Source organism: Sinohyriopsis cumingii, chromosome 12, assembly GCF_028554795.1.
Source record: "Sinohyriopsis cumingii isolate HCF-2022 chromosome 12, ASM2855479v2, whole genome shotgun sequence".
Lineage (NCBI taxonomy): Eukaryota > Metazoa > Mollusca > Bivalvia > Unionida > Unionidae > Sinohyriopsis > Sinohyriopsis cumingii.
Genome location: NC_142972.1, coordinates 126,237,858 through 126,252,786, shown reverse-complemented (window position 1 = coordinate 126,252,786; position 14,929 = coordinate 126,237,858). Strand labels below are relative to the sequence as shown.

The 14,929-nt window shown below is 41.6% G+C and overlaps 1 protein-coding gene across 2 annotated transcripts in view; it reads left to right on the top strand.

The window, feature by feature from the left end:
- Positions 1-962: 962 nt before the first annotated feature.
- The window catches only part of LOC149787414 (SCO-spondin-like), a 75,895-nt gene continuing 61,928 nt past the window's right edge, over positions 963-14,929 (top strand). For both annotated transcript variants that reach the window (XM_089978026.1, XM_089978025.1), the window contains exons 1-2: positions 963-1,134; positions 1,719-1,778. In XM_089978026.1, the coding sequence (XP_089834152.1) occupies positions 1,128-1,134; positions 1,719-1,778 (67 nt within the window). In that variant the 5' untranslated portion in view covers positions 963-1,127. The remainder of the gene's footprint in view (positions 1,135-1,718; positions 1,779-14,929) is intronic.

The following is a 14,929-nucleotide window of genomic DNA, read 5'->3' as shown; positions in this document are numbered from 1 at the left end:
ATTAAGGAGCTTTCCGGAGAATCGCGCACATTTTTATTTTACAATGTCATCATATCATAACCATTTATTTTTGTATTTGCTTGCTGTGTATTTCTATTCAATAAAGGTTGAAATAATGAATGCGTCTATTGGCACGTGTTCATCTTATGTCACTTTCTTTTATCATGCACTTGTAAGTAGAAACAATAACGTGCTCAGTTTATAACGTTATTAGCGTGCCACTAGAATTTGACCAGTCAAAGATTAATAAACTGAAATACCTCAAAATTTGCAGTGGTGGATCTGTGTTATCCAGTTAACTTTTTTTTTTTCTTCATATAAGACTCTTTGAATTTTCTTATTTTTAGACAGATTATTTCTGGGTTATCGAGGCAAGATATATAGTAATTTCACACTTTGTTCCCCCCCCCCCCCCTCTGTGTGTATGTCTCTCTCTCTCTCTCTCTCTCTCTCTCTCTCTCTCTCTCTGTGTGTGTGTGTGTGTGTGTGTATATATATATATATATATATATGAGGTATATTGTACATACCTTTGCATGTTTGTGATTTTTATTCTCGTTTTTGCTCTCAGATATTCCGACATTTTGTTGCTACAGTGATATAATCCATAAGCCTGTGCTCCGATAATATACAAGACGGGGGGGGGGGGGGGGGAGGGTAGGGGGGTGAAGAAAAAAGGAAAGAAAGAGCAAATTATTCCATCGAATGCAAAAGACCATGTAAAACCTCATAATTGCTTTTCTTTTCAAAACCTCATATCACCATGAATTTTCTTCCTAATCATGCAAAAGTGATAGCAGCGCGAAATTCTACATGTTACGGTTGACAATGAATCCACTTTTAAATTGACACAAGGATAAGTAACAATTTTGCGATAGGTGGGACAAATATACTATGTGTACAAAGTCCCAGGTCAAAATAAAGACGCACGAATGATATCAACATAGTAAATATACATAAGCCGTTAAGGAGACCTTTATCAGATGTAGACAAATAGAGGAAGCCTACCTAAGTAATTTTACAGAGCGCAAGACGAGTGGACCATGTGTGGTTTTAGTCAATATTTGCACGTACATCTATGACGTCATTTTAACTGAAGGTCTCAGCTGCTTCTCAGAAGAAAAATCATGATAAGTAAGCATGCTTTATCAATACATCTTTAAAACATTTTTCTCTGAGCTTGTATCATCTGATTTGATCGTAGAGTTTTAAATGATTCCATGTGACACACCCCTTTTGAAGACAGCGTAACCGATGAGTACACTTAAAAACCTAAGTTTTGTTTACTATAGCTTTAATTCAGTCCATAAAATACATTTTAAGCAGTAAAATCTGGTATAAGTCATGGGACAAGAATGTTTCGATACAATTATATGGCTTTAACATTTACACGTGTTCATGCTCTTGACCGGATTATCAATTGTGCAGCACTTATGAGAGAGAGAGAGAGAGAGAGAGAGAGAGAGAGCATATTATTAGCTTCCGACCGATAAATATGATTACAATGTGAAAGAAGTGGCATGAAAAATCAGAACCAGTAAGACAACGGCGACATACCGGATTACTAGTATGAATTAGTTAAATTCTTCATGCCGCTCGTAACTTGGCAACACAACCTGGTAGAAAATAAAATAAATTTTCTTCTGGATTGTTATACGAAATATATCAAGACAGTCACGCATTTACTGTTATTTCAATCAGACTTGGATTTTTTTCAGTGCTGTATTTTGCTTTCCTACTACTTCGTCTAATTGTGTTGACCCTGTGCGATCCTAACGGTAAGTATTTTGGATGATTTTTTGTTTGTTTTTGGGTTGGTTGATTTAAAAGGCACTTTTAACACTTTATAGTCTATATATTATGCAGATGAAATTTGTTGAAATACAATTAGCATATGAAATCATGATTACTAAGGTTTTTGCTCTACCATCAATCATTTTCCCACGAAATAAGGAATGAGTTTTTGTTTTTTTTCTAACAAGAAGGCATATGCTGTCATTTATATGTTCGACGGGTATTTTAAAAGTTCTGAATATTAGTGCTCTGTAAAACAAAGTTCTTTATTAGTGAACATAACGTCAGTAACTCATTTCAAAGTGCTCCCATGCACCTGAACACACCTTCTCAGCTGGATTATCCAGTTATTTAATGACATATTGTAAAGGGGTCTCGTCGTAGACTACCTTAGGTTGGGGTGGGGTGCTCCCAGTATTATCTTTAATTATTACAGAAGACCCACCCTGGCTCGTTTTTGTTAGAAATTGAAGTAGTGATAGAGATGCAAAGCTCTGAGCCCCCATTCAGCGATGCCGACAGTTAAATTACTGAATACACAAAAGGTGAAATTAAAATAAACAACAAATGTAATGCCATTAAATTACAGATAGTCCTTCCTCAAATGAAATTCAATATTCAAAACCCTATCACTCGTCTTTCACTCGACCAAGTGACGGCCTATTTCATCATCTGACTTAGTGTGATAGATTTTCCTCCTGTCCTGTGTTTCTACTCATCTGAAGTATCTCTTGACTGGTACCCAGTACCCCTTCAGTCCAACAACCACGTCCTTCAACCTTCCACTTCCTCCACTTCCGTTCTCGGGACCAACTGTACCAGGGTATTTCTCTTCTCTGTCTCCTACAGCTCCTCCGGTCCTTAAAAGCTTCCTTTCCGAAGCTCATTTGTAATTCCAGAATAACAATGTTTCCCGCCAATTTCGAATGACGTCGGAGTAGCTTAGAACTTCCTTATGTAATTCCCGCAAGATGGTTTAGCGACTACTGACGTTTAGTTTCAAAACACTAGATTTAAACTTGTGATTCCAATGGTGGCCACTCCTTGCTCAATTCCGAGTGGATGTCGATTCACCCATGGTCTACATAATTAGCAGACGTTGCCCCCTCCCCGGCAGTCTGTCAAGGGTGGATTTACGACCCCCACTTGATATTCCTTTGAGCCGACACTGGCAATTCATGCCACTTACCTGTGAATCGCATTCAGCAGAATAAGGCGCCAGTAACAAGTTCCTATGGCCATGTTATATACAACTGGCTTTCCCTCCGTCTTTTTTATGTCGGCTTACACTTGCAACATTTATGAAGCGAATAATTAGCCGCAGGGTCTACCATATACGTGTTGCAATCTGGCTATTGTTCCTTCCTTATAACGTGACACATATTGTATTCACTTTTTCTTATATGCATATACTGGATAACTGCACATGTCCAGCCGTATGGTGGCTTTCAAATTGTCTGACTCAGTGAATCTTTGATAACGGGATATAGCCAACAATTAGTTGAAACTAAATCAGGGTTGCTGAGAGGAGGATGTGGCAAAGTTTGAATGATGTGCTCCTTTACGAAATCTGTCAGTATGGCGGATTTATACGACGGTGTGCTGTCTTAGAGTAGATGGATAACTCTAGTACCGGTGCGTAAACGGGTGGTTCGGTAAAGTTCCACAGGTTTTGCTTTGAAAATATTCAGTAACACTAGTAGAATCATCCACAGATAACGGGTCTGTTGCATTTAAAAATAATGCGTGTAAAACTTTCTTGACAGTCCGTCTAACCTCGAGCGATTTGTGGTCTCTGCTGGTTCTCTTCATTCCCAAACATTATTATTTTCTCTTGAGTCGGGTTGTAAAGAGCAAATCCATATTTGCTCACCAGTTGTAATCTCATTCAAATGTCTCTGGTCACTCACTTCATCTTTGCTGAGTAAAATATTTCACAACTTTAACCCAAGTTTTTTCCGCACGCATCAAAGTGGGACCCATCTTTGGGAAATCATTTTGAGCTTCAAATGATTCTTTAATATATTACAAACAGCCGACGAAACAATGCGAGTGATAATTGAAATATATTCCACTGTGTATCGAGCATCTTCATCAAATGTACCCTTCACATCAGCCAATTGCAGCTCACCAGTCGCAGACAACGGTCTTCCAGAGCTAGGGTTATCTGCCTTGGATTATTTAAAATAACGAAACTACCTCAAAATGGTATGATAAAACAGAATTACATCAGTAAACTTCATCCAAGCCGACCTTGACATCAGTCATCCCATAAGAGCAGCTAGATTTTGCCTGATGATCATTTCACAGTAGCATAATTCGTTTCCTTCTCCTACATTTTTTACGTCACTATCATTTACCTGTATTACGTCACTAGCACATATCTGCAGGTTGCAGGTGTCTAGCGTTCTACACGTGCGGATGCCGATAATTAAGCAAAGTTATCATGTCTGTCTATCTTTATTAAATTTACTGACAGGTTAAAAAAAAAAGTTTATAACAAAATATTCAGAACTTTTCAAATATCACACATAACTCACAGTGATATGAAGAGTAATCCCGTAAGATCACTACAGTACTGCGTTGCGCGACTTCAGTTACTATCACAGCTATGTAATTTTCAGTGTAAATGAAATATAATTATCTTGAATTAATTAGGAGTTATTTTCAATATTGTTGAAAAGAATCACTCGCGAACAAACAAAATCAGAAAGAGCATATATGGAAATCATGAACATTTATCTTCTGGAGTGCTGGTCGTTTACTGGAATATTTCTTGTTATCCGATATGTCTATAATTGACTTTCATGCACTGAGATATCCTCTGGTGGTATCCATGCGACCAACTGCAATCTCTCTCTCTCTCTCTCTCTCTCTCTCTCTCTCTTAGATAATTGGTCGAGTCGAAATACACCCACTCTTTATTAACTTGTGTGTATTCTTAAGTAAAGCAAGATGGGTAATATAACACATTCATCCAGGTTGTCTTCTGGTTTCCAAATCTCTAATATATAAGTGCGATATTTACTACTAATATTTTCCCTTTTAAGCTAGGAAATAAGTACGTTCTTTTAATATAAATTAAGTACTTGAGAAGTAGCTCCGATGAAATGCATGCTCAATATATATATATATATATATATATATATATATATATATATATATATATATATATATATATATATATATATATATATAGAGAGAGAGAGAGAGAGAGAGAGAGAGAATAATAAATATACACCAGACAGAACGGAGAGTGCTATCCCTGTTATTGGTATAAAGAATGCTTGATAATAGTAGGCAGAATTAATATTTTAATACAAATAATACTATCATAGAGGTTAGAGAATTTGTACTTCGTACTCTACGGAGATTCGAACCCTGGTCTGCGGGTAAACGATACTTATCGCCTTGCCTGCACACACGAGCCCATATTCCCTCACGACTAAGCACACATCACCAATAAATGATGGGACTAATGATGGGACTCAGTCGGTGTTATATGCACTCGTGTGTAGCAGACACTCGCATGACGACCTAGAGTAGTGAAATGGGTCACCCTAGCCTCAATGGGAATTAGCATTACAGAACCCCCTGGGTCACTATAGCCTCAATGGAAATTTAACATGGGGAAAAATCATGGGTCACTCTAGCCTCAAGGGGAATTTAACATGGGAAAGTCTTGGGTCACTCTAGCCTCAAGGGAAATTTAACATGGGGAAAAGTCTTGGGTCACTCTAGCCTCAAGGGGAATTTAACATGGGAAAAAGTCTTGGGCCACTCTAGCCTCAAGGGGAATTTAACATGGGAATAGATTGTGGGTCTGTTGAGCGACAAGGGAAAATGGAACAGGGTCGGGACCCTATTTTAATAAGGTCCCGACCTGATGGGTCTATGGAAATGGAACATACGAAAATTGAAACAGGGAAGGGTCTCTATTTTTTTTAAACAAAAAAATAAAATAAAAAAGGGGTAGGCAATTGAAAGTCTATCTCTTTTCGAGAAATGTGGGTGGCCCTGAAAAAGGCCTTTGGTTTTATGTTAATATGCCCTTAACATAAAGGGCATCTGCAACATCTTCTTCTTCTTAGGCTTCGTCTAATGCTAGGTCCATAAACTAAAACTCTTTTCAGGCATCCTTGCCTCTCCACGTAAATCCTACGCATCCATAGGCTCGTGTCGGTCCTATGGACAACTGTCCACTCGGATCGGACATACATCGGTATGTCCATCCTGAACATCATCGTTGACACAAGCGTTGAAGAGTGCACATCGGTCCACATGTTGAGGCGCCGAGAACAGGTGAATCAATGCAGTGAACTGCACTTATTTATAGGAAGAGGAAGGATTGAAACGGATTGAGTTCGTTGACCAATCCAAACACGCGTTACAAAATTCAGTCAGCCCACGTCCAATCCGAAGAGAGCAGTCTGTGACGTCACGTAGTCTATATAGATTCGCTAGCGCCTGTGTGCAGTCAATCTATGCGACAGTTTTTTTCAACATGACGTAAACTCAGAAAACGATAAATTGGGGTGCACCAACGGTGGAGACTACCCAAGGGAACCCTGACTTACTTTCAGAAGAGGTGAATGGGGATTTTGTGGATTTTCTTACCTCGCAAGAATTTGTTCCGGAACCTTCGTCACCTTCTTCATTACCGCACGTGGAGAATTTTAGACAGAGACAGAAAGAAGAATTGGAGAAATTTATACAACAGCAAAAGGAAGCGGAACAAGCTTTTCTCCTACAGCAAGAAGAAGAGGTAAGAAAAAAAAACAACAACAAGAAGAAGTAGCAGCAAAGAAACAAGGGTGTGAAAATCAAACGGTCACGGTACTGTTAAACATTTTAGCGGAGTTAAGAAGTCTGAAACAAATGTATCAGACTTCTTTATTACGAGCGAAGAGAATACGATCTTCCCGAGCTAAACACTCCAACCCTGTGACTAAGCCTACCGTGCCACCCTTAGTGATTTCAACCAAATCATCATCAACAGTACGAAGTCCAGAAGTAGGCCTTGGCCGTGGCAAAGGCTTAAGGCAGTTAAAGTTGATTGCTTAAACTCACCCCTACACCAAAAAAAGGCCCTTTTCAGGGCCACCCACATTTCTCGAGAAGAGATAGACTTTCAATTGCCATTAACTCAGAAAAAAAACCATTTTACCCCTATAGTACGTGTCTGTGTATGAGTGTGTGAGTGTACGTTCTTCTTTTAAAATCAAAACCCAAAGACACTTACCTTTATATCTAATTTATTAGTTTATAAATATTTACAATCCAATTCACAATTCACAACAAAACACTTTAAAAAGTTCATAGACTTCTTCTGTCTCATTGTTCACTCTGTTTTTTTTTTTAAATTTCTTCACAGTCACAGTCTTTTCCTCATCTTCCTCCTCACTTTCTTCCCTTCTTCTTTTCTTCTCCTGTTTCTTTTACTTCACCTGTATACTTTCTTTCTCTTCTTCTTCCTCTCCATAATCCGTTTCTTCTGTCTCCTCTTGTTTCTTAGGGCAATCTGGAGACCAATGTCCTTTTTCTTGACAATGATAACAGGTATCTTGACTTTTGTCTCTTTTAGCACCTGTTTTCTTTTTTTGACGGTCTGGACACTCTGAAGACGAATGCCCTTTCTTCTGACAGATATAGCAAGTATCTTGACTTTTATCTCGAAAGGAAGGAGAGTAGTCCGATGGCTGGTCTGAAGAAAATTTTCTAATGACCCCTCGCAACGCTCTGATGAAACGTTCCATCTGGGTAGTCTCTTCCATCGTTGTGCTCGGTTTGAGAGTGAAATGAATAGTGAAAGGACAAGACACATACCCTCTATATACGCTGGTCTGCCATGACTATAAATTAGTCAATGGTGTTTAAACTGTAGTCATTTGACGTTTTGCTATCACGATGAAACGATCCAATTCATTCAAGAAGAAAGAAGAAGAAAGTAAGAGGCAGAAACGTGATCTATCGCCTCGTACCAGAGCTGAAGTCTTGGCACAAATTCATGCCAGTGATTTTGAAGAGGACATGAGTGAACCAGAATCCAAACCCTCTAACAAAGTTCACCACCCTTAGTTAACCCTGAAAAATACTATTCCATTCGAGAGACAGAAAAGCGCTCCTCTAGAAAATTTAGAACCACGGCTTACAAATACACGGTGAAGTTTAAAGATTTCAAGTCCGAAGTACCGTTAGAGAAAGCAGAAGGGTTCATCATCGGGGTGTGGGATTCTTTACTTACCACACTCAAGCGACAATGTCAACCCAAAGAAGACTATCACTTGAGACTTTCCATACAACACGACGGTTTGAAATCCCCTGTTTGGATCGAGTTTAGCAGCCCTGCAGAATTGACCGCTTCCAAAGTCATGGACAAGATTCAACACGTACAACAATCCAATGACCAGTTTGACATCACCGATGGAAAAGTCACACTGGACATGACCCACGTCTCTCCTTCTCAAGGGACTGGACGCAAAAAGATGTTATTGGTGGACGAGCTTCGCAGCACCAAAACAAGTCTCGTCCGAATTAACAACCCTCAAGACCAGATGTGTTTAGCCAGGGCTATCGTGGTGGGACGAACCTATGTCAACAAGAACGACACGGCAGAATGGAAAAGAACCTGGAAAACCATTCGACAATCGGACCGAGCCAAACAATGAAACGAAGCAGAACTCCTGTAACAACAAGCCGGCTTGCCCAAAGACAAACCCTGTGGCATTCCTGAGATGCAAAAATTGCAAGATGTCCTAGCTCCACGCTACACCTTGAAAGTGCACCCTCAAGAAGTGCGCGGACCTCTGTTGTTTCGAGGGAAAGACTTTAAGGATGGAAAATACTTTCACCTTTATCATCACGATGAACATTTCGATACCATTACCAGTATCACTGGATTCCTGGGATATGTTTATTATTGTGAGAAATGTGACTATGGCTATAACAATCGAGAGCAACACAAGCGTTGTGGATTGAAATGCTCAGGATGTTTGGCCTCTCTACCCTGTCTGAACGAAGGACAAGAACCAGTGCATTGTTCAACTTGTCAGCGCACGTTTGTCAGCCCTGCCTGTTACCAACAACATTTGAAGACGCAAGGTTCACAGAAGAAATGTGCTTGTCAGCTGCTGAGATTGTGCCCCGCGTGTGGCCAAGGCATACGTACCAATAGTGCCAAGGCACACGTATGGTCAGGAAAGAAAAAATGTCGTATTTGTCACCACATCGTGGACTTGGAACATCAATGCTACGTGCGAAACTACCAATCCCAACCAGAGAAAGAGGATGGACACAAGAAGAAAGGCAATTTCATCTTTTTCGATTTCGAATGCATGCAAGAGACCGGTATTCACATTCCTAATTTCTGCGTGGCTCATCGAGCGTGCAAGAAGTGCATTCAAAAACCTATCTTCAGTCATTGCCCTCACTGCAGTAAGATTCCCGGAGTGCGTGAAAAAATCTTTCGGGGACCGAACACGCTAGCCGATTTCGCCCGATGGGTCTTAGACCCCATCGACAAGACGTGGAGCCAAGAGGACATCGAACGTTACGCCTTTGAGCCGAATGCCTAAAACGTTTGGAATGACAGAAATGGCTAAAGGGTACTTTCCACACTTTTTCAACACGGAAGCCAATCAACATGCCGTTCTACCCCATTTACCTGAGGTTCACTATTACGACCCCGACAACATGCGTACCGAACAACGAGAAGCTTTCTACGCTTGGTTCCAGGCTCACGCCTCCGACCCTTTCGACTTTCAGGAAGAAATATTAAAGTATTGTCGTTCCGACGTGAACATTTTACGGCGTTGCTGTGGTAAATTTCGAGAATTGTTCATGGAACACGGAGGGGTCGATCCTTTAAAAGAAGCTTGCACCATTGCCAAAGCGTGTTCCTTAGTGTATAGACAACGATTCATGCCTGAAAACACTCTGGCTGTCATCAGTCCTCAAACGACCAACTATGTCAAACGTGAATACTCGGTCAAAGCCCTACGCTGGCTACTTGTGCGACAAGGAAGACAAGTGGATTCAGCATGCCCGCAACGGAGGAGGCGAAAAGACCATCGGAACGCATTCGGTCGATGGCTGGGACTTAGAAAACCCCAAGATCGTGTACGAGTTTAACGGTTGCTTATTTTTACAACGAACCATGGAAGACTTGTACCAGGCCACTTGTCAGCGACGCCTAAAGTTAGAACAGGAAGGATACCAAGTGGTGGAAATGTGGGAACACGAATACGATCACCGTTTGAAAACCGATCCCGAGTTTAAACGTGTCGTGGAAAGTTACCAGTTCAAGGACCCCCTGAACCCGAGGGATAGTTTGTACGGAGGAAGGACCAATGCCACCTGTTTGCTGTACCAAGCCGACGAAGAGAAAGGAAAAGAAATCAAATACTTGGACATGTGTTCGCTGTATCCCTACGTGTGCAAATATTGTCACTTTCCTGTAGGGCACCCACAATTGCTGACGGAACACATCGACCTGAAAAACATTCGACAATACGAAGGCTTGATCAAGTGCAAAGTTTTGCCTCCCACGAACCTATACCATCCCGTCTTACCTCACCATTGCCAAGGCAAACTGATGTTTCCTTTGTGCCGTACTTGGGCCGAAACGTGCAACCAAGATCAACCTTGTCATCACACCCAGGAAGAACGGGCCTTGACGGGGACGTGGGTCAGGGTGGAATTGTTCAAAGCTCTGGACATGGGATACCAACTGTTAGAAGTGTACGAAATTTGCCACTTTCCCAAGACAGAACAATATCACAAGGGTGACCCCACTCAGAAAGGCATTTTCGCTGACTACGTGGATGCCATTTTAAAACTGAAGCAAGAATCCAGTGGCTATCCGTCCTGGTGTCACACTCCCGAAGACCAAAAGACATTCAAAGAGAAATACTGGGCACAAGAAGGCATTACTTTAGATCACATCGAGAAAAACGAAGGTAGGCGATCGTTTGCCAAAGTGATGTTAAATTGCTTGTGGAGCAAAATGGCACAACGACCGTGTTTACCCAAGACGGAATATTTGATCGAACCTTCCCGCTACTTTCAGATGATTCACGACAAAACCAAATTCATGAAACACGTGGACGTCGTTCGCGAGAATTTGATCTTGGTCAATTACGAAGAAGATCTGGACTTTGTACAAGACGACCCCTTTGGAAATGTCATCATTGCGGCTTACGTGACAGCTCATGCTCGCTTAAAATTGTACGAAGCTTTAGAACTGTTAGGAGAACGTGTCCTGTACTTTGACACGAACAGTTGCATTTACATCCATCACCCGTGTCAACATCACCCTAACATCGAAGGAGACCGTTTAGGAGCCTGGACAGACGAGCATCCCGACGACAAGATTCTAAGTTTCGTCAGTGGCGGTCCCAAAAATTACGGCTACGAATACCGGGACAAACAAGGAGAAGTGCACACGAAGTGTAAAGTGAAAGGATTGACTCTGAATTATCGTACCAGTCGTGTGGTCAACTTTGGGGTATTGAAAGAAGCCTTGCAATCGGGAGAGGATGGAAACTTTAAAGTGACCACTCACCAACCCAACAAGATTGTACGTTTACCCACTCACCACATCGTCAGTCGACGTTTGGAAAAAGTCTATCAAATCGTGTACCAGGAGCGAGTGCGACTTCCCAACCACTTTACTTTGCCGTATGGACATGTCGGTATAAAACATTGGTTGTAAGAGGATAGCCACCCACCAGAAGGATGACTTCGCCACAGCAAGAATCGACTGAGAAACCCGATGAGAACTCCAAGTTCAAACCCTACCATTTTCCGGTTTTCTTGCCTGACTATTGTGATTGTGCCCGTCGATTGGACACGTTTCAAAAATGGCCTACGGATAGGAAAGGATTACCTACTTCGCATGTTTTAGCTAGAACAGGATTTGTCTACTTGGGACCTGAGTCAGGATTGGGATACGAAGTACAGTGTTTCGCTTGTGGAATGAAGTTACGAATGGATCTATGTATCTATAAAGATTCAGCTATTCTGGAACATACTCGATGGTCTCCGCACTGCCCTTACCTTTCTATGGCGTTTCCACCCATTACATTACGGTACAATTATGACGGCACCTTAGAGACGGTACCTTCCAAAACTAAACATAAAAATGGAACGATGTACAAGCTTGAGACTGCATTGCGACTAGCATAAAAAGGGGCTATGATCAAGATCGATATTTCATTGTGACTACTAAGACCAAGCGAACACGATGAATACCTTCAGAGAAACACAAAACAAGTTGAGACAGACACAATTCAAGTTTGGGGCTTCTGAAGTGGAATGCGATTGTGAGCCTTGCGATGGGAACGATGCTGTGCGTTGTGACCTTAGCGATGCCGTAAAGCATCATGGGAACTTTGTTCTCACTACCCCTATCATGGAAAATGATGCTGTGCGTGTCAAACCTGCGGGATGCGAAAGCGATGCCGCTCGTCCTCTTGGACACTTTACTGGGTTTCGTTTTAAAGGTAAACCTCCACCTTCACGTCTACCCCCCTACGGATGTCATCCAGCCCTGAGCAAACTCCTGTCCATGTCACCCAACCCTCATCGAAACGAACCTGTGAAAGACGAATATTCGTTCCCTGTGCGTTTGTCGGAATACTGCGACTTTGAAAATCGTCTTCAATCGTTCAAAGGAAAATGGCCTAAGTATCTGGGAGGACCGACCCCCGAAGAATTAGCCAGAGCCGGATTTTTCTACTTGGGCGAAGGGGATAAAGTCAAGTGCTTCAGTTGGGGTGTGTCACTTCACCACTGGGAACCACATGATTTGGCCTACCTAGAACATGCTCGATGGTCACCAAATTGTCATTACTTACCCTTAGTGGGACCGAGACATTGAAGTAACTTACCATGTCGTTTACGAAGAAGAAACCAGTTTGGCTAGGAGTCAAATGTTGGACATCACCGAGACCAGTATTTAAACTCCATTTCAAAAACGATATTGAATCATTACTTATAGAACTGCAAGAGAAGATTTACAAGGAAGTTTGGCAGGGGCTTGCCAGAGTGAAATCTCAATGGGTGACTGTAGAACTTTTGTGCCGAGAAATTCACAAGAGGAAAGTGAAAAAAGTCAATCAATGTGTTAGATTTCTCTGGGTCAAGGGTGCATTCATCCTATTATATTACTCTAAACCGTTTACATCAAAAGAGTTCAATGAGATTCTTGAACGTTACCCTGAATGGCAGTGGTCAGAAATTACTCACTATGTGGATTACTTTTGCTCTAGGAGAAGATTGTGAATTGTACGGACTGACCTATTCATGGATACTTTACAAGAGAACATTCGTGCCTTGCCTGTTGAGAGAACGCATTTACCGAGAGCTGGTCAAAATACAAGTCAAACGTAAAGAACAGTTCCATCCGTTACGTCACCAGATGTTTAACCACTGGTACCTGAATGGTATAAGAGAACTGATTCGTCAGAAATTGTTTCAATGGTCAGATCTTGTTCAATACTTCCAAGCCACCGATGATCCACGTGTTGATAATTTTGGTTACTTCGAGATTCACCTAGTGCAACGCATTGAGGAAGACAAGTTAAAGGATTACCAACATATTTTACGTGGAATCTACTTAGTGGAAGAGGAAACTTCTAATCGAAGTTTGAAGTTTAGGTTACAGTTTGGAGCATTTAGATTCCCCACTGGAGAACGAAGATCTCTGAGTAGAAAGTACGTGTATTGTTTCCGAAACAAAGAGAGTATAAAAACAGGCTGCCATGCCACGACTTTTATCACATGTAATTGAACAGATTCCGTGGAAGGAACTCAGTGACCATATTCAAACCGTGGATCATTACCATCAATTATTACAAGAACTGTATCCAATCAATTTGGGTCGACAAGTGGTGTGTGTCTTAGTGACTTGTTTTCATGGATTTCGTTTGCCAGCCGATTCCTTGTGGACTCTTTACGAACAGTACTTACCACCCAAATGGCCTTAAATGACCACGAAAGACTCCTTTTGCTCAAAGCCTTGCGTTTTCATCTGGATACTTCTCGACCTCTACGGGAAAAAAAGATTCGTCAACTTTTAGCTACCGAAGACGTGTATGACGATGTGTGTGTAGCTTGTGACTTACTCCCCCATTGGACAGATGTCCGTGACTGGAAAAATGGGGGTTTTGAGGTTTGGACCCAAGATTTGGCCTAGTATGCACGAGAGTTGTTCAAGGAAAAAAGATACTTTTCAACCTGTGTTAGTGACGGTGCCAGAAGAAGAACCCGTCACCCAGGACAGGACTGTCTGGACATGCCTGAAAGACCCTTTCGGGAGGACACTTGTGTGACCTTACCCCCTATAGAACTGGTCAGAACATTACCCAAAACATGTTGTACAGACACTTGTTTTTATTCCACGTTGATGATTATCATGTGCCTTTTATCGTTGTACTTAAGCCTTTGGCTTTTATGTATTTTTTTGTCTTTCGCGTTCATGTTTGAAACATTCAATAAACGTGTTCTGAAAAAAGTATATAAACTCTCGTCTTGTTTGTTTTCGTGTCACAAGTGACATTCCAGACACTATGGCTACCTCTGCTGTCTCTGCTCCCTCTTCCTCTACTGTCAAAGTCATCGACGAACACTTAGATCGTGCCAGTTGGGAGGCTTTGTATCTTCGCCATCCTTTTAACATGCTCATTGCTGGACCTAGCGGTTCAGGCAAAACCGAATTCGTCAAACGTTTGATCGAACATAAACATCATTTGATCGATCGGCCACCTCAACGGATCGTGTGGTGTTACAAAGAGTGGCAATCGGCGTACAGCCTCTTGCGAGAAAGTCAAGGCGATTCCATCGTGTTTGTGGAAGGCATTCCTAAAGAAGACGACGGCATCGTCTCTGACTCCCGTCAAACCCATTTGGTCATTTTCGACGACATGTTAGGAGAAGACGAAGAAGAAATTAAACTGTGGTTCACGCGCAAAGGGCATCACCGTAATGCCAGTGTCGTTTACATCACCCAAAATTTGTTTCAACAAAGTAAAGCCCATCGCACCATCAGTCTCAATGCGCATTATGTGTTCTTGTTTAAAAGCCCTCGAGATAAATCGCAAGTGCAAGTCTTAGCTAAACAGTTAGGAAAGCCTTG